Genomic DNA, 19,761 nt, shown 5'->3' with positions numbered 1-19,761 from the left:
CAAAGTATTTTGTAGATTTTTAGAGAGCACATTGAAAAGCATTGCAAATTTTGTAATTTATTTCAATTACATAATCAAGTACCACCCAATATTCTAGTTCTTTCTCGTCTATCAAATATACTTCATCTTCAAATGGCATGACACACAAATAGCACCCTTTTGTAATTAGCAGGGTTTGAATTGATTTGTACTCCAAAAATATCATTCTCCGATGTATATCATATTCTTAATCATACTTTAAGATAAATCGTCATTTTAATTGGCTCAAACAAACTGTACACATGAGAGACTTGAAATCTCAGATGAGCAAAGAGCTCCCAATGTTGCAAGCAAGGGTGGCGCAATAGTGAAACGGGCTAGACAACCAGTTAAGGCTCCTGTCCCCTCTGTGTGTCACATTTCCTGTCCCCCAATAAAATAAAATAATGTCACGTCATTTAATGAATTTAACACAAATTTTTGTTGTTTGGTCTAGTTTTCACACCGTTATCTTTTAAGAACAACCCTAAATTACTTTTCTTTTCGCTCTGACCGCCCCCGCATATGTGGTTGCTTTCCCCTTAAAAAAAAAAAGAAATAAAATAATCGTTCGGTGGTTCTGTAGCTTGATTATACCCGTTAACGGTATGTATATTATTTTATTGTGTATATAATTATGAGAGAAACTAAGAGCCTGACAAACTTCAAATTTTTTTAATTATTTTATTTTATTACAGTGAAAGCTTGGCGTAAGTGTGAATCTCATGCTTTTATTTTTTTTTGTCCCTTTGAATTGAATGATGAGTATTTGTTTAATATTGTATTACATATATTTTAAATATTAAAATGAGTAAATGTTGTTGGTTTTCTTCTTAAGGTATTGCTGCATAGTAGTCATATTATATTGATATACAGGTTTGATGGATTTTTTTTTTCATTGTTTTTTTAAACATGATGGATAATTTGGATGGTAAAACAAAAATTGAAGCTATACATTCCACAATGGTTGATGATATTATACCAAAATTAGATTTGGAGTTTGAAACATAAAGTGACGCTTACAATTTCTATAGTGCTTACGCTTTAAAAGTTGGTTTTAGCATTCGAAGAAGCAAAGGAAAATCCGATCAAAATGGTCGGATGATTAGTAGAGTGTTTTGTTGCTCATGTGAAGGATACCGTGAAAAAGACAGACGAGATGTGAATGTGAAATGTCCTCGAAGTGAGACAAGGTTCGAATGTTTAGCAAAAATGAAAGTGAACTCTAGACAAACATGAAAGTATCGTGTTATTGAGTTTGTTCCTGAGCATTCACATGCTACATCAAGTCCAAATAAGAGTCATCTACACCGGTCTCATAGAAAGTTAACTTTGACTCGAGCAGCTGAAATTGATCATTCTGACTGATCAGGAGTTCGTCCGAAAACAAAGTTTAAACTTGAATTGAAAAAAATAATGTATATTAAAATTATTTGATATATATAATAATAATAATCACATATCTATTTTACTTTCAGGTATGGAGTTTATGGCAGGAAAATTTGGTGGTCATGAGAATGTTGGAATTACCCTCGATGACTACAAAAACTATTTGCGGACTAAGCGTGCAATGCAAATGGAGTCTGGAGAGGCAAGTGCTATTTTGAAGTATTTGCAAAATATGCAATCAAGAGATCCGAACTTCAGGTACAACTTGAAAGTAGATGAAGATGGCATGTTAACTAATATTTTCTGGGCAGATGGTAAAATGAGGACAGATTACCATTACTTTGGTGATGTAGTCAGCTTTGATACCACTTATAAAAAAATAAATATTCAAGGCCTTTCGCCATGTTCATTGGTGTAAACCATCATAAGCAAACTGTTATTTTTAGTGCGGCACTATTGTATGATGAAACGGCTGAATCTTTTGAGTGGTTATTTGAGGATGGATGGAAAGAAAATGCCAAAGACTATTCTTACTGATCAAGATGCGGCAATGGCTAAGGCACTCGCTTCTCAGTGACCTGAAACCTATCATAGATTGTGTATTTGGCATATATATCAAAATGCAGCGAAACAACTTAGCAATACTTTTGGGGAATATCGAGAATTTGCTGCAAGTTTTTGTAGTTGCATATATGATTTTGAAGAGGATGAGGATTTTTTTGAAGCGTGGAATAAGATGCTTGTGGATTATGATCTTTTGGATAACAATTGGCTAAAGAGAATGTTTGATTGAAGGGAGAAATGGGCTCTAGTTTATGGCCGGAAGACTTTTTGTGCTGGTATGAACATGACTCAGAGAAGTGAAAGTATGAATAATGCAATAAAAGGTTATGTCAATTACAAGCATAATATATTGCGATTTTTTGAACACTTCCAAAGATTGGTTGAAGAACGTAGTCGAGAAGAGTTAAAAGCAAATTTCAACGTATCCCAAAGTTCATTATCATTCGACGTTGAAATTTCAAGGGATGCATCGAGAAATTATACCCTAGCGGTGTCTAAATTGTTTCATGCGGAGGTGTGTAAAGCTTATGACTCTAGTATTGAAAAATGCAGCGAGACTGGGACACAAACTCGATTCAAAGTTATCGATCCTAGAAAGAACTTTGAGAATGTAGTAGATTATGATTCATCTACTACCACAATTATTTGATCTTGTAGCAAATTTGATTTTAAGGATAGTTTGTGTTCACATGCTTTAAAAGTTTTTTTTTTTTTTTTTTTTTTTTTTTTTTTTTTTTTTTTTCTGAAAAAGGTATTACAAAAATCTCATCGCGCTATGTTTTGAAAAGATGGTGTAAAAATGCTACATCGGGAAGTGAAGTAGAGAGAAGCGCATCTATAGATCCATCTACAAGTGTGACAAATCGATTTAGATAATTGTGTCGCCTGCAAAATCTATTATCAACAAAAGCATCACAAACTGAAGAAACATACACTATTGCATTAAAAATCAATTGAAAGGGGTTAAGAGGAAGGAAGTAGTTCGTGGAAAATCTTCTCGGCCAAAAGGTGCTCTTGAGAAAGCATCAAAGAAGAAGAAGAAATCAACACACAATAAATCATCTCCCACAAAGGTATGGATTTTATTAAAAATAAAATAGGACACCCATTTAAAAAAAAATTAGGACTTGGTGTGTTTATCTAATATTTATTTATCATATACAAGGAAGAAGAAGCATCTGAAGAGAAAAATTCTCTATTTCAGTCTCAACAATATATGCAACTTGTGAGCCAACTAAATAGAACATGTCCAACCACAGAGATGAGTATGACAGAATTGCTAATGAAGGTAATTTTTAAATGTTATGTTTTTGCAAGTTTTTTCCCACTTTAACTATGCTAATGATAATTTTTTAACAGGTTCAACCACATCCTCCAAGTCAGTTTTACCTCTACTACAGCAATACTGGAGTTTTATTTTCAGTGAAATTCACAAATTTTATTTTTGAAGACTATATGAATGCTGTGTTTTTATTATTATGAGTTATTTGTTAATTTATGGAGGAAACTTCAATGATTTGGATGTTCCTATTTTATTATTGCAAGTAATACAAACAATATTCTATTCGTTCATGTACTCACCTTTTTCAGCAATATGTTACTATATTACAACAATATGTTCGTTCACCTTTACCGTACATGTGCTCTTATTAATTTTTTTACTGCTTTAAAGAAAAGAAAAAAAAAAGAAGCCAAAATTTTTTTATAGGAAGAAGCCAACTCTGAATGTTACTCTGACGCTAGGAATAGTGGGAAAAAATTGTGTCAGTGAAAGAAAGTTAAAGCAAGTCGATACAACATATTATTTTCTTAATAAAAAAATTATAATCAAGCTACAGAACTCACCCGAACGAATATTTTATTTCTTTTTTCTGAAAAGGAGAAAACAAGCACATATGTGGAGCGGTCAAAGGGAAAAAAACTAATTTAGAGTTGTTTTAAAAAGATAACGTCGTGAAAGTTAGACCAAACAATAAAAGATAGCGTTAAATTCATTAAATGACGTGTCATTATTTTATCGGTGGGATAGGAAAGGTGACACACAGAGGGGACAGATGATCTGGATTCGAGAAAAAGGTCTCGAATTTTGGCCAAATAAGAACCATTTTCCTTTTTTGGCCTTTGTTGTTGTTAATCATTTAAAATTAAATAAGACACATTATAATTGCTTATGTTGTTGGTCCATATTAGTGTGATTCATTTAAAATAAAATAAAAAGCCCAGCAATTAATACTTCCAACAACTCATCCATTTCACACGTTTACAACATTGCGACTTGTTTATTTTTTCCCCTAAAATCCGCTACACACACGCTTGCGTTGTGGTGACTTTTTTTTTTTAGCAGGGCACTATCGGCCAGGATTACATGATATATTAGCAGTGCAAAGCCCAGGTGGCACTCTCGGCCAAGATTACATAGTAGGTGGCATTATTGGCCAAGATTACATAATTTTTAGAATAAATCCTAGGGGGCATGCATTTTTGCATCCCATGAGGGCTTGAACCCATGACCTCTCCGTTGAGGGGTGTGTGAGATTACCGCTAGACCAAGCTAGCTACCACTGGTGACTTATTTTTAAAGGCCTGATTTTCAAAAAAAAATTAAGGCTAAACATTTATCGAGCCAACCCTGGTTGCAAGTTTTAATGTTGACTTATAGCCTTTATTTCTTCTTTAAGTTCGTCTAGTTATTATTTATGGCATTCTTATCTTGGACATGTTTTAAGTGCACGATTAAAGTAGTTGGCTTCCGTAGGAGCGTTAAGAAAATTTAAAACTCATAGTTTTATTGTTACAAATCAATAAATTTTCTACTTAGTGTCTTGTTTTCCCTTACACCTTTTATTTTGGTTCAATATGATGTGTTGCATATACTACATTTTTTATACACTACGGTTTTTTTGTTGGATGTATCCTATGAAACATTTTTTGAATAGGTATTTAATATATTTTTGTTCTTTCATTAAAAATTAACATAATGTTATCATTAAATATTTTGTCAATAGTACGAAACATCACTTTTAGACGTGACTTTTTACATGTTTAAAAATGTGAAATTCGTACCATAAAGTCAAATGGGTGCGACTCAAGTCGCACCTAAAGATCCGTACTTGAGAACGGTTGTTATGATATCATATTGAATTGAAGATCTAATAGAGCGTTTCAATATTAAAATATAATGCCATTATTTTTGCGAAAAATTAATCTGAATATTACACACTACTACAAATTCACATTTCTGGTGCGGAAAGGTATTAGGTGCGACAGGTCGCACCTAAATGTCGCACCTAAGCAAATATTCGGTGCGACATGTCGCACCGGATACTCATCCGGATGACTAAAAATTTCGATTATGTTTAGTGGTATTCGGTGCGACGAAGTCGCACCTAATATTAAATTGTCGCACCTAATGGTAATGGGTGCGACATTTGTTGCACCGAATGACTTTTTTTGTCCTAGTGACATTCAAAGTTTAATTTTGTGTTAATCTATCGAGTTCTAAAGTTAGTTAGCTCATGTAAATGAGAAGATAATACCAAGTCTTAAAGTTAGCTCTTTTTTATCGAAAAGTTAAAGTAGCTTGTTTACATGAGAAGGAAATTTACTATAAAAAAAAGGTATACCCTATATTGAATTGAACGTCAGAATGCGAAGTTAAATTGTTTGTCCAGCAGTATGCCACGCGGCCATAGGCCCATAACACGTCTAGACGGCAACTTATGCTCAGCCATGTTTACTTATGTGCTTACTTGGGTGGAAATTACATCTAGTAATTTAGTAGCGTGTTTTTGTCTATTTTTCAAAAATTATGCTTGAACGTTTTACATTACGAAAATAGCAATTTATTGTCCTTAATTCGTTTATTTCCCATTTGTTCTTAGGTTTTTCTCCGGCCATGATTTTTTTATCGCACTAATTGTCGTTGTCCAATAAACTTAACATATACATTATATAATTAACATATAGTATAAATATATAATTTAATGAGTAATGTGTATATATATATATATATTTACTATCATATATATTTTATTTAATCACATACTGATTATTGTATACAGTATACTAATTATCTGTTACTGTATATAATATAATAATAATGTGATTATTGTTTACTGTTGGCGTCGGAGCCGCGGCAACGGCCTCCCATGGACGTTCGAGCTCCGACGTGGGGGCACGAGCTTGGCAAGCTTTCGCATCTCATAGATATAGTTTGTATACAATATATCGATACCACATATCAAATCCGTCGGGCATTGGAATAGATCGGCGAGGACGAAGAGGAGTGTCGAAGCCACAACAACGACAAAGACGGGAGCTGCTCGTTGGCGAGGACAGAGAGGAGTGTCGGAGCCACGGCGACGACAGAGACAGCCTCCCACGGGCGTTCGAGCTCCGACGTGGTGGCGCGGAGCATGATGCGTTTTTGCATCTCGTAGATCTAATTTGTATAGTGAGCGCGTTAATAAGGGTATTTTGGTCCTAAAAAGTATAATACGTCATTTTCGTACAGTTTTCTTAAAGTAGCAATTAAATTTGTTTCCGTAATTTTCCCATTAGTTGATGATGAAATGGACTAAAATTCTTACCCTTTTTCTCTCTTTTTCTTTCTTTATTTAAATGAGTAAGGGAAATGGCATGATCTAGTAGTAACTTCAATGTTTTGGACCAAAATGTTGCCGTCCATGTTTTTGGATACTTTTAGTAGTTGGCTGAGGAGCGAGAAATTATTCTTACCTGATTTGCCCTTTAATTTCTATTTTTTTCATTTTAATCCAAAACTTGCTCACGGGAAATGACCTGATCTAGTAGTAACCTCAATGTTTTGGACCAAAATATTGCCTTCCATGTTTTGAGCATTTATTAGTAGTTAGTTATGTGAACAAGTGTAATTTTGCACTTTACTTTAATTTTATTTTATTTTTGTTAAAAATACCCACAAAACCAATGAGGATGGTTCAAAGTTCAAAAATACCCAGTTAATTTCTTCTCTCTCTCTCTCTCTCTCTCTCTCTCTCTCTCTCTCTCCTCTGACGGTTTCACTCTCTACAACTATCGCGCCCACCCTCGTCGAAAAATCAACAACACATTATCTGAATATTCAACAGGTATATCTCTACATGCTCTTGTTTTTTATTTTTTAAGTTCATTCGAAACCCACAGTCGCTCACATCCCTCTTTCTTCTCCATTCTTTTTCCGAAAACCTAAATCGCAGAAATGACGAAGCCCAAAAAACGTGCAGCGGTTTGGAAGAGTCCGAGGACGAAGAAAGGATCTGCTGCCCGTCGTCGTCAACAAATGGGATGAAGAATGTATCTCCCGTGAAGAAACCAACACCTACTCAGCGATTGAAGAAGCCACTATTAGAATCGCCATTGTCGGATGAAGATGAGACATTGCAATTCGAATTGAAGGTCCGAATGAGGTACATTTTTTTCACTTTGAGCGTTTGGGTAACTATTTTATTGCATGCGCGTCGGTTTGGGTTATTATTTATGTAAACATGATTGGGTAATTATGTATGTGATTATAGAATTCTTTGCTCTACATTTACTATGTTTGGAGACTTCATTGGCTATAAGGTTATAATTGTAGACATACAAAGCTATAGTCACTGGAATTGTAGATGTGTCTGTCTTTAATTTCATACCACTTGGCTTGTGAAAGTTACCAAAACTGTGAACGTTAAACAAATGTACCTCATTTATACATGATTTAATTATCTCGACTAAATTCATATATCAAGTATAAATGAGGTACATTTATTTCACTTTGAACGTTAGGGTAAATTTTTTATTGCATGCGCGTCGGTTTGAGGTATTATTTATGTAAACATGATTGGGTAATTATGTCTGTGATTGTAGAATTATTTGCTCTACATTTTGTGTTTGGAGACTTCATCAGCTATAAGTTATGATTGTAGACATACAAATCTAGTCACTGAAATAGTAGATGTTTATGTCTACAATTTCTTACGGCTTGTCTAATTGTAGACTTTTACTGTTTGACGTCTACAATTTATGAAGTTGTAGACTTTTATGTCTACAATTCTTGTGATTATAATCGTTTATATTTACAGTTCCTATAATTGTAAACTTATAATTCTACCATTTATGAAATTATACTTTTTTTTCTACATTACATAAAATCTTAAGACTATTTTTGGTGATATATGAGGACTGTTTGTAGAGTTTCATGTTTTTTTATATTGACATATGTAGGGATTCGTCCCCGAATACAAGATAATGGACCACAATTTCAGGTTCTTCAGAGCATTGGACAAGTTCGAGGAGACTATGGCCATGTCACCTGAGAAGAATGCGCTTTTTAGCGCGTCACCTGCTTTCGAACACTAAAAGTCTACAATTAGACAAGTGGTATGAAATTGTAGACATAAACATCTACAATTCCATTGACTATAGATTTGTATGTCTACATTCATAACTTATAGCAAATGAAGCCTCCAAACACAGAAAATGTAGAGCAAATAATTCTACAATCACAGACATAATTACCCAATCTTGTTTATATAAATAACTCAAACTGACGCGCATGCAATCAAAAAGTTACCCAAACGCTCAAGGTGTGAAACAATGACGTGCATGCAATAAAAAAGTTAGCCAAACGCTCAAAGTGAAACAAATGTACCTCATTTATACTTTTCGGCCTCAATGGGAAAATAAAACTGAGGATATATGATTTTAGTCAATTAAATTCTGTCTAAAGCAAGCAATTCATTCGACTATTTTCTCACCAAAAGTCAGAATTAAGGAAAGAAAAAGAGACCCAATTTGTGGATGCGGACGCTCATGGCGGCAACAACTACCAATTACAATATGAGATTATGGGAATGCACTGTAGTGACTAAACTGAACCAACTATGGATCATATCAAACCATGTGCGCTTAAACTGGTTGCTAACAATTTTGTATGTTGTGTTTCATTTCAAAATTCAATCAGAACTTCATTGAAACTTCCATTTTATGTTATAATAAAACCAAACTTGCTCTCAGTGGCTATACTACAAAACACGGTTTCGAATTGGTCTACAGGTCACCGCAATGAAACAAGCTATGAAGGGAAGTGAGTCTCTCCAGCGCACCTGAAGAACTGATCGCGCCATTGTTTTTCATACAACGACATTATTGGCTTCACAAGCCTCGAAGTTACTTGAGATTAGACAAAGCCTCCGCAACATTCCGAGATATGCGATCATGTATAGGCTCCTGAATGAAGAAAGCACGGCAATGTTAAAACATCTTAAATTTTGCGCAAGGATTAGAAACACCTACAAATATACTACCAAGTTTTACCTCCACTGATGGCACCTTAAATTCTGATTTTGTGATTGTCTCGTACAAGAAAATATAGCTGTGGTTCATCAAGCTCGTTAGCGAGATAAATTACACATGCTTTGCTATATGTGAAAAAAAAAAAAAAAAAGTAACATACCGCCAAGCTAGTTCACAAACAAGTTCTTCAGGGGCGTCAGGGAGGACCTAAACACCATATACCACCATTAGTTTTGGAACTTTCTCGTGAATTCACACGGAGAATGTAAAATTCACCTTATCATTATACGGATCGCAGTGATTTTTGAACCATAACCTCAAAAACTCCTGATAAGTGATAACATACAGAAAAGGTATACTATTGTTAGAAAACTGCGTACATGTTTATATTGATTTGGTTCAGATAAAGAAGAATAGGCTTTTTACTAGCCTGAACCAGAACAAGAAACACACCTTATCCACGTTTTCAGGTTCACGACCACTCTGAAAACGGTCCTCATATGAATTCAAAATCCAATATCTACTTGAATCAGGGGTATGAACCTATATTTCCAATAATAAAAAACAGACCAGCGTACTGCCAGTGTTACTGAATCCAAATATGAAGAGCAAAATATCTGTAACCATTTTTGGTAATGTAAAGTCGTCAAACCTCGTCAATCAAAAGAATAGACCCATCGCTTCCCTTTCCAAATTCATATTTGGTGTCAACTAGTATCAGACCATGTTCTCCAGCCACTTGCTGCAACATAAAACTGATGTTAATGTTTTTTTTTATTATTGACACACACACACACACACACAAACGGATAGTTATATTTGCTATATACTTGACCGTAAGCAAACAAGCTCAATGCCTTCCTACTTGCTTCCTCATAATCACCTTGAGTCATCAGTCCACTATTTATAATCTGCAGCAAAACGAAAGATATACACACTGTTAGAGCCATTACCAAGAGATGAAATTAAGGAAAAGCCATATTAGAAAACTTTGTTTGTCAGATCTTTAATTTCGTATATATTTGACTTGCTTTGCCTAATAGCTTTTAGGTTTCCAATTTCATCTATCTGTCTTTCCCACCTTTGCTCAACTAAGAGAACAAACAAAGCATGCAGTCCTGAGAAGTAAATCCCGGTTTCTTTTTTTTTTTTTTTCTTTTACCCCCATTGCTTGAGTGAATGAGGATTTTAGAAAAGAATAAATAAACAAAAACCTCATCTGGAGTCACAGGTACATCATGATCCACAGCCTTAGTGGTAGGTGTGAGTATATTCACGGGAAGCTTTTCGTTTTTAACCAATCCTGCAGTAACAAAGACTATAGATTAAAGAAGAATACCAATCTGATAAAAAAAAAACATTGTACAACAATTTCACCTTCTTGGAGTACGTTGCCACAGTAATTCCGAACACCTTTGTTATAGACCGTCCATAAGGACGTATCGGTACTTCCAGTAACATATCCTCGAACTAAAAGTAAAAAAAAAAAAAGAAAGAAAAAAAAATGTCAAGTGAAAACTCGATGACTGAAAGGGTATAGTCAAATAACAATCCCCGCTGTAAATAATTGCATTTCAAAGCTATACACTTCAGAGCCAATGAACCCATTTGGAACAAAACTCGAGAGAAAGTGACTCGGGAACAACTCAAAAGAAGATAGTTTTAAGTGGAGAGGGATTTTCACTTTTGGGAGTGAAAATTGAAAAGGGATTGGGTCCATGATGTCATACCTACAAACTCAACAGGAAAAACTGAGCATTTTTTTGCGATTGTGACATTTTCATCTGGAGCTGATACAACTGCATTCTGAGTTATGTGTTGAGTTTCGTTGAACCACCATAAACTTGTCTCGTTTAGGACCCGGCCTTTGAACGGAATGGAAGCAAGAATTCTGTCGAAAGCACTCTGTCTATCAGTGGTCACCAGAACTAGATAATCACCACTGTCATAAATATCTCTGACCTGATATCAAATAAACAAATAAAATTGTAACTTTGGTGCAATGCATATGAGTTCTATCTTTTTTCCAATAAGAAACACACTGGATTAGATGCCAAAGGCAGGTTTAGGTTTCACCTTTCCTCTGGTTTTGGATTTAAGACCAGGAACAGTACGTTGCAAGTCGGTCTCAGAGAGACAATTGGCCAGCGAAGCTTTTATGGCGCCAGCAAGCTCTTCCTTGCGAGAACTATGGATAAGAGCTTCCATGGACGACGGCGTTGGCGTTGGCTGGTTTCTGTCCGCCATAGTTGAACATGAAACTGTTGAGAAATACTTTGAATTTGATTTCGCGGTCACAAATCTGGCTACTGCAGAAAAACTTCGATGGTTGTGGGTTGGGAATTGGGGGCTTAGGGTTTTGGGAGGGTTTAAGACTCGCATAGCTTCGGCCATTACTCAGCGCAGAAATATTGTCGCTCACTTCGTTTAGAAAAATATTTCCCCCAATATATTTTTAAGATATTCTTCTTCTTTGGAGTACTAGATTTTTTTTTTTTTATTAGTACTCCGCCATAAATATATATATATATATATATATATATATATATATATATATATATATATATATATATTCAATAATATAACCAATATCATCCCTATCTTTTACATACCCTAAAAAATTTAGGATGGAAGCTTGTTCCCATACTCAGCAAACATTATTTTGCAATGTGACTACAGAAGCTTTTGTTCCAAGTATTGACTTGCTTAATAGAAGCTTAACATTTGCAAACAAAATTTAGTGAAGAGGCAAATTATTAAACGTGCAAAATACAAAGGGTATCTATATCATTTATCCATTAGTATTTTTTATGCACCCATTTTCTATTAATTAATCATATATATATATATATAGTTCAGGATTATTTTAGTTAATTGGGATACCAGGGTGCTAATGCGATTTCTCGGATAACATTTCCGGGACACGCGTCGAGGTGTCGAGCTTGTGACGTATCTCATTTTTAAGTTACGAGCGTCGAATCTCCTACGGCTCCGGGAGCATCGTAACGAGTTAGAATATCTTGAGCATCACGACTGCAAGGATGCCTTTGGGAAGTTGATGAGGGCGGTGTGGTTTGCCTTGGAATTCGTCTTTTCGTCTCCGTTCTTAGTGTTATCACAATTCGATCATTTTTGTTTTGTCTGTAAAAAAAATATATATATAGAGGAAACGAGCTAGAGGGGGTGCAGATAACTTATATCCGTCACTCCAACCTCATATTTACCTCTGTAAATCGAGCTAGATGAGACGCGGAAAATTTATTTCCGCCGCTCCGACCTCACTTTTACCTCTAATTTCTTGTAAATGTGAATCTTGAATTTGCATTAGGCTTATAATTCTCTTTTTTCGCTTTTAAATTTGTACCTCTCTTATGTTTTTTCTTCCTTTTCTCTTCCTTTTTTTCTTTCTTTTTTCTTTTTTCTTCTTTTTTTTTTTTTTTTTCTTTTCTCTTCCGTAATGCCCTTTTTTTTGTTATGATGGTGTAGTATTTATAGGCTCTAAGACTTCATTCTCATTTGCTTTGAGGCTCCTTTATTAGTATTTTTATATATTTTTTCTAAGCAATCATCATGAAGAAAATTGTGATATGGGGTTTATTTTGTGTCACGTAGGGTAGATATGGTGTGTACATGATGAATGAGTGTACATAAATTTTGGGCAGAATTGAGTTGATTTTATGGGGTCCAACCAATTAAGCACGTGAGAGTATAAGGGAGTTAGTGGGGTTTATGTATCTTATTTAGAACATTTCTCTTATTAACTTGGACTATATCACAACACAAGGCATTAAAAAGGTGACATGTGTCTAATATATATTAGGTTGATGTCTGAAAATAAATACCACCATTGTCTCGACGAATGCACGTATATACCGAATAGACTCGGTATTATAGCAAATACAAAGACAAGATTGCTCTTATATATGACAAATCTCAATACAAGAAATATAACTTACACGGGGATTCTATATACAAGCGAAAGTAAAATGAAGAGAGTTCTGCAAAATGGGTGTGGTGTGTCAATCAGTCTTCAGTCTTTCCTCGTTGAGGTCTTGTGCCTTATATAGACGAGGGACATGTGTGAACATGAGTTGATCAGACCCACGTTATTAGCAATTACTAAATAATCGTTCTGATCGTGCTAAGTAATCGTTGCCATTAATCATTTTCAGGTTATCTGGAAGGTATATTGGTGCTTACGTGGTCAATGTAAGCTTTAATTTGACTAGTTTTATTATATCGAGAGTTTTTTCGGTATTTATTATTCTACTGATCGGTATTCGAAGTTTAACTTATGCTCCTCACATGTCTTACACTTCGAATAACCATTCGATGTTTCATGGCTTGTTCGGTGTTATATATTTCCGATCATAACATGTTCAAATATAGACAAAGGGATTAATTTTGAATAATTAATAACAGTTTGGAAGAAAAAAAATGGTTCAGGGGAAAAGTTGTGATTTGTGCATGAAATCAGGAGACATGCAATTTATCCCAAAAAAAATAAAGTTGAAAGAAACCAGGTATTTCGTACACCACATAAAAAGAGACGTATCCGTACACAACGACCATGGTTTAATCATAACGATCACGTTTCACATTCTATTTCACACGCGCCGAAAGGCTCCGCGTTTTACTCGGCAAGCAAACCAAAAGACATGACAGAAGTGTCGCGAACACCTAAAATAAATCAGGAAGTCAAAAATCGTGACTAGCTTCTCCAATCACGCTCCAGTCCACAGACTTGCCGTGGTACTGCTCGCACATGATAATTCTCTCAATCGTCGCGCGAACCCCAGCCTGACTCGCTCGGTACCCCGCGGTAAAAAAATGGACACGTAGGACAAGTTATTTACGAGAAAAACCTGACCTCTTTTTCCATTCTATCATTTCTCTCTCCCTCACTCTCTTTTCGTTAACGTTAATTGGCAAACAAATATCCCAAAGACGTGATGTGAGATTTCTAGGGTTTCAAAGCTTGTGATCTGGATTCAGAATTCGAGGATAGCTTCTTTTTACCAATTGATTTCTTATTTTTTTATTCGTCGGATTGTGAAATCCAGAGCCCATTGGATCGGTATCGAAGGTGCGTTATTACGTCCCTGGGTTTTTCTACATGGTTTGGTGGTGGTTAAAATTTTGGAGTTTAAAGTTCCAGGATTGATTTTCGCGTTCTTCATCTTGTGGAATTACTATTGTCTGTTTGTAATAGTGCCCGTTGGTTCAGTGATTTGAGGGTTTCTTCATTTTTTCAGAAGGTTATGAATGATCGATAAAACAGCTTCTTTTTCATTAAATCATCTTGTTCTTAGAGTAATGTTGACGGGGATTTCGTTCGGATCATACCTCGACTGAATGTCTATTTTGGGTTTGGTTAGATTAGCGCTGATTGATTTTGTGTGGTGTTAAGGTAGATCGTAATTCCCCTGCTTATAAACTCGTATACTTTTGATCTAGGCACGAGCCCGGGATTGTGTGGTGCATATTCTATGCCTTATCGGCGCATTCCTTAGTGAAATTTTATTGATGAGGAAGAAGAGGAAAGGCAGCGACACAGAGCATAGCCCAGAGATTCCCGAATTCCTGGCGTCTTCCAGATCGTCATTTCTCACATCACATTACTCCCTCGAAGATTATTCGAGGCTGAAGAAGCGTTGCAAAGAGGAATCTAACGATGAACACGCTGTTTCCCACAAGAGTAGGTTGGCGGGCATTGCCACGGCTCCCCCGTGTGGGACTTCGTCCTTAGTCACGCCCGGAAGAGGTCTCAAGAGGAAAATCGGCTGCATCGACCTCGCTACCCAAACGGGTCGTAAGAACAAGATCGAGAAAGACTACATTTCGGGTGGCACGCTTGGGCAAGGGAAATTCGGTTCGGTTTGGTCGTGTCGGTCTAGGGTCAGCGGAGCAGAATTCGCTTGCAAGACTCTCAAGAAGGGCGAGGAGACAGTCCACCGAGAGGTCGAGATAATGCAACACTTGTCCGGCCACACCGGAGTTGTGACATTGCACGCGGTGTACGAGGAACCGGAGTCTTTTCACCTCGTCATGGAGTTGTGTTCCGGTGGGCGCTTGATTGACCAGATGTTGGAAGAGGGTACGTACTCGGAGCATCGCACGGCTAACATTCTCAAGGACGTTGTGTCGGTAATCAAGTATTGCCATGATATGGGGGTTGTTCACAGGGATGTCAAGCCTGAAAATATTCTTCTCACTGCGTCAGGAATGATTAAGCTCGCAGATTTTGGACTGGCTATGAGAATCGCAGATGGTTAGTCAGTCTTCTTGAAAATTCATATGTTACACTTTAAAATTCCTTGTATGACCATATTCATCACTTGTTTTCCATATACATAGTCTAAAGATGATTCACCTAGTCATCATATAATCAAGATATCAATGCGATCATTTTTTAATTGGCTATTTCACAACTAGAGCCGATGGCCTCTTTTACATGGGTGGAAGTGCTTAGGCTTATCTCTGGTTTTAGATTACGATGTGATCAGTGATTAGTTTATTTAATCAAGATTATGCTCGCTGTGATTCTTATAAGGAAAAATTTGTTCTCATCACTGTAGGCTTTTTGTTCCCTAGGCTTTTTTATTTTTTATTATTATTGAATTGCCAACATTGGAACAAAAAGGATATTAAAATTTCTATTATTTTTTCGTTTTTTGGTGTAGTAATCAATCTTCGACATTTTCTATGGCAGGTCAAAGTCTGACAGGTTTAGCTGGAAGTCCAGCTTATGTGGCCCCAGAGGTTCTGACCGGAAAATACTCAGAGAAGGTTGATATCTGGAGTGCTGGTGTGCTCTTGCACGCCCTGCTCATCGGTTGTCTTCCTTTCAAAGGAGACTCCTTAGAAGCCGTCTTTGAGGCGATCAAGAACGCCAAACTTGATTTTCACTCCGGGATCTGGGACTCCATATCTAAACCCGCAAGGGACCTAATTGGAAGAATGCTGACCAGGGACGTCTCTGCGAGGATAACAGCAGATGAAGTATTGAGTAAGTGACTTTTTTTTCTTTTTTTTTTTTAAATCACTTTTACATTACTGCTTCGGCGACCTTATCTGACGTGTAAAATGATCGGTCTTTCAGGACACCCGTGGATACTGTTCTACACGGCTCGCACGTTAAACACTCTTCCATTGAAATCGAAAACGGCGAAGAACCAAGTCGGGTCATCGTCGTATCAACATGCTGCGAGACCGAGATTGAAGATAGAGCTGAAGAGGTTCGGGACGGGCTCTCTGGACGAGAACGACGGAAGCGTTTCGTCCTCGGATAGTTGCAAGTCGGGAGAGCGGGACGACTCGGGGCTTGTGGACGCTCTGGCCACTGCGGTCTCTCGCGTCCAAATCTCCGAACCGAAACGGAGCAGACTGTGCAGTCCCGCGGGCCCCATCGAGCAGCAGAGATCCTCTAATCTAACGGCTAACAACCTCTGTAAAGCATTCTGACCGATCTCGCCGCTGACGACAGACTGACTGGCATCAGTATCACGATCCCCGCTCTTATTTTTTCACAAGCCGGCGAACGGAAACTAGCCTGACGATGCACTTCTCTGTCATAATATCTGGGGTTTTTTTTGTTCCTGTAACACAATACTGGTTTCTAACCCGGGAACTTGTGAGAATCCATGTACATAACGTGTAAATAGAATCCTGGCGTGTGCGTCTCACTTGTATAATAATATAGGTAATGCTTTTAAGCTGTCTTTGACGATGAATTGTTGCCTTTGAGGCAAATATTATTAATCATGAGCAATTTGCTAGCTATAAATGGTTCCATTTAAGTGTTTTTGTTTTAGCAGCAAGTGATTATGGTCTTCTCTGGTGATAGATTGCTGACCCTGTGGAGTTTTGTGATGAATATTATAGGTTATTAAACACTCAAAACTTTCTATGATAATAAACGAATATAGTAGTCCGTTTTTTTTTTTGAACGAATATAATAGTCTTAGTCGAGAGGGAAATAGTTATTTTGAGCAAGTTGTCTTTTTCTTTTTATTCATAAATGGCGCTACCACTAAGCAAGATTATGTAATTTATCAACCAATTCTTTTTCTATTTCACCAACATTCAAGCGAAAACAGCAAATCATATTAAAATAGAAAAGGATTAACGGATCTTAAAATTTCAAGATAGAGACGAGATATACACCAAGTCCTAGCGTAGAAACTCTTGCTAGGGCTATTAAAGAAACGTCTGTACGGTACGACAGGTCTGCATTCACTTCCTCGACAATTTGGACAGAAGATAGACAGAGAAGAAAAGAAGGAGCGCGAATAAAACAACGTGGACGATGGTGCTTGAGCCACTCTGAACAATGCTCTTCTTCAATCTCCTCACATTGTTCTTCACCCCTGCTTGAGCTTTCATCACCGTCATTTGCTGAAAAAGACGCGAATTTTTTTATTTATTTAAAAAAAAAAAAAGTAAAACCTACAGTCTACAATAGCGCTATTAGAGAACGAAATAAAGCCTTGCCAATTGGTTGAGGAAGTCATTTTGGAATTTCGCTTCCGTTCCGATTTCTTCAGATACCTGAAATAACCCGCGCATGGAAATTGATACGAGTATTTTAAGCTCTATTCGTGGTAACTCGATTCTCAACGACTTGTCTCATACGTTTCTTAGGCGACGAACATGGGTTCGGAGACCGGAGATCTCGTCGTCGAGGTCGGAGTTCAACGGGTCGATTCGGACCTGGACTTCGTCGGAGCCAGCGCCGACTCCTACCGGCCTATTGCTTAGACCTTGCCTGCAAGCCACTCACAAAACGACACGTCGTTGGTGTCCGAAATCAAAAGGAAACAAACAAAAAACGAAATTGGGAAAGGAATTTTTGGCTATTGCAATTTTTTATCGGACTAGAGATTACTCACCTGGATCTGTACGGAACAGCGCCGCCGAATGAGGCCATCGGGAATCAACTGAACACTCCGAGTCTTCGAAATCGAGGTTAATTTGATGGCGCGAGTTGGGATATTGGTATAAGACCACGGCGGAAGAATCGATATGAGGGCGTATATAATATATTTTAATAACGTGCGTAATGTATTCAATTTCAATCAGAATTTAGCAGTTTCCGTTTCATAAGTTGATCAAATAGGAAAGGAAACTTGATAAACCAAACATTTTGTAACAACACATTTGAAAATAAAGCCATGTTTTGATACTCTTAAGAAAATCAAGCATTTTTACTTATGATAAGTCAAAAATATCCTTAATTAAAACGCTCTTCTCTTATCTTTACCTTCCTTCTTCTTCAGTAATGTTCAATAAAATCAAAACAAAAACGTGGAGCAAAACCCAAAACATCGAGAACGGAAGAAACCCACGCGAAAGCTCAGCGCCCAAGCCAGCCACTTCATCACGAGTCAGTTCAGCCCTCTTTGTCGTTACACATAGCGCCCAAGAAGGAACGGACGATACACACGCCCTAATTCCTTTAAACTCAAATTTGTTGAGCCTTCAACGTAGTTAACCACTTGAGAGAAGAAAAATTGGTAAGTTTCGATCCCTAATTCGATGATATTTTGTAAGAAATTTGTTTGATTTGCTGAAAAAAGGAGTTTGTGTTCATCATTTTATTTGGGATCCTGGAAAAAGTTCGAATTTGTTGTCTGTAATTTTGAACTTTATAGCTGTTATTTCGATTGCATTTCGAACTTTTTAACTTGTACAGATTTGATTTCTAATGAATACTTTTTAACTTCTTAACAGGTCCAAACGTTAATATATGTTGTTTATTTGATGGTACTTGGGTGAACAAAGGTACAAAATGGGAATATACTGATGAATCGCGATTCAGATTTTTCAGTTATTTTATGTCATGAATTTCAGACATTTTCAGTTCTTTTATGTTGTGGATTTCAGACATTTCATAAAAGACCCTCCGGCGAAAAAAGACGCTCCAGCGAAAAAATACCCTCCAGCGAAAGAATCTGTCCGCGTCTATAGTAAGTTCATGTTGATTTCACACTGTTTTGCCTATATTTAATGGTTTATTTTCTCAATTTCAAAGTTTGTGGTTTTTAATTATTTTATGTTGGAATGTGTAGTTTCGAAGAGAAGGAGCAAGCGGCCCATAAAGTATGATGATTACACTCCGTTGTACACAGCCAAAGTGAAAACAATGAAAAAAGGGTGATGAAAATTGGATGAAAACAATGAAAAAGTTTGTACTATTTTTGGAGACTAGTTTTTTGGATGAAAATTGGGTTTGCAATGTTTAATGTTAGTTACTTTGGTAGTTTAATGAAATCCCTTACATAAAATTTCTGAAATGTCTGAAATCCACGACATAAAAGAATTGAAATATCTGAAATCCACAACATAAAATAACTGAAAAGTCTGAAATCCATTACATAAAATACCTGAAATGTTTGAAATCCAACACATAAATAAGTGGAAGTTTTGAACTCAAAAACATAAAATAAGTGAAAAGTCTGAAATCCATTACATAAAAGAACTGAAAAGTCTGAAATC

General features: G+C 36.5%; 3 protein-coding genes and 1 pseudogene across 3 annotated transcripts; 2 read left to right on the top strand and 2 right to left on the bottom strand.

Annotated features, from left to right (window-relative positions):
- Positions 1 to 1,639: 1,639 nt before the first annotated feature.
- LOC149390671 (protein FAR-RED IMPAIRED RESPONSE 1-like) lies at positions 1,640 to 8,328 on the top strand (annotated as a pseudogene).
- A 607-nt stretch (positions 8,329 to 8,935) lies between these two features.
- PUR7 (purin 7) lies at positions 8,936 to 11,775 on the bottom strand. The gene is made up of 11 exons (XM_089621370.1): positions 11,341 to 11,775; positions 10,995 to 11,226; positions 10,642 to 10,734; positions 10,479 to 10,567; positions 10,095 to 10,175; positions 9,917 to 10,006; positions 9,718 to 9,807; positions 9,541 to 9,591; positions 9,425 to 9,471; positions 9,286 to 9,343; positions 8,936 to 9,198 (listed from the first exon to the last, which is right to left on the bottom strand). The coding sequence occupies exons 1-11, from the start codon at positions 11,656 to 11,658 to the stop codon at positions 9,139 to 9,141; spliced, it is 1,209 nt and encodes a 402-aa protein (XP_089477496.1). The 5' UTR covers positions 11,659 to 11,775; the 3' UTR covers positions 8,936 to 9,138.
- A 2,341-nt stretch (positions 11,776 to 14,116) lies between these two features.
- On the top strand, positions 14,117 to 17,068 carry PEPKR2 (phosphoenolpyruvate carboxylase-related kinase 2). The gene is made up of 4 exons (XM_089620908.1): positions 14,117 to 14,350; positions 14,722 to 15,535; positions 15,977 to 16,273; positions 16,367 to 17,068. The coding sequence occupies exons 2-4, from the start codon at positions 14,791 to 14,793 to the stop codon at positions 16,726 to 16,728; spliced, it is 1,404 nt and encodes a 467-aa protein (XP_089477034.1). The 5' UTR covers positions 14,117 to 14,350; positions 14,722 to 14,790; the 3' UTR covers positions 16,729 to 17,068.
- A 224-nt stretch (positions 17,069 to 17,292) lies between these two features.
- LOC149390668 (bet1-like protein At4g14600) lies at positions 17,293 to 18,353 on the bottom strand. Its single transcript, XM_089620715.1, has 4 exons — positions 18,156 to 18,353; positions 17,899 to 18,031; positions 17,758 to 17,814; positions 17,293 to 17,661 (listed from the first exon to the last, which is right to left on the bottom strand). Exons 1-4 carry the CDS (start codon positions 18,191 to 18,193, stop codon positions 17,500 to 17,502), a joined length of 390 nt encoding a protein of 129 aa, XP_089476841.1. The 5' UTR covers positions 18,194 to 18,353; the 3' UTR covers positions 17,293 to 17,499.
- Positions 18,354 to 19,761: the final 1,408 nt, after the last annotated feature.

The sequence above is a fragment of the Urtica dioica genome, chromosome 7 (assembly GCF_054948205.1).
Source record: "Urtica dioica subsp. dioica isolate 48M chromosome 7, U.dioica_male_clone48M_v1_H2, whole genome shotgun sequence".
NCBI lineage: Eukaryota > Viridiplantae > Streptophyta > Magnoliopsida > Rosales > Urticaceae > Urtica > Urtica dioica.
Note: the sequence above shows the minus strand (reverse complement) of the source record. Positions and strands in the feature narration are given on the sequence as shown.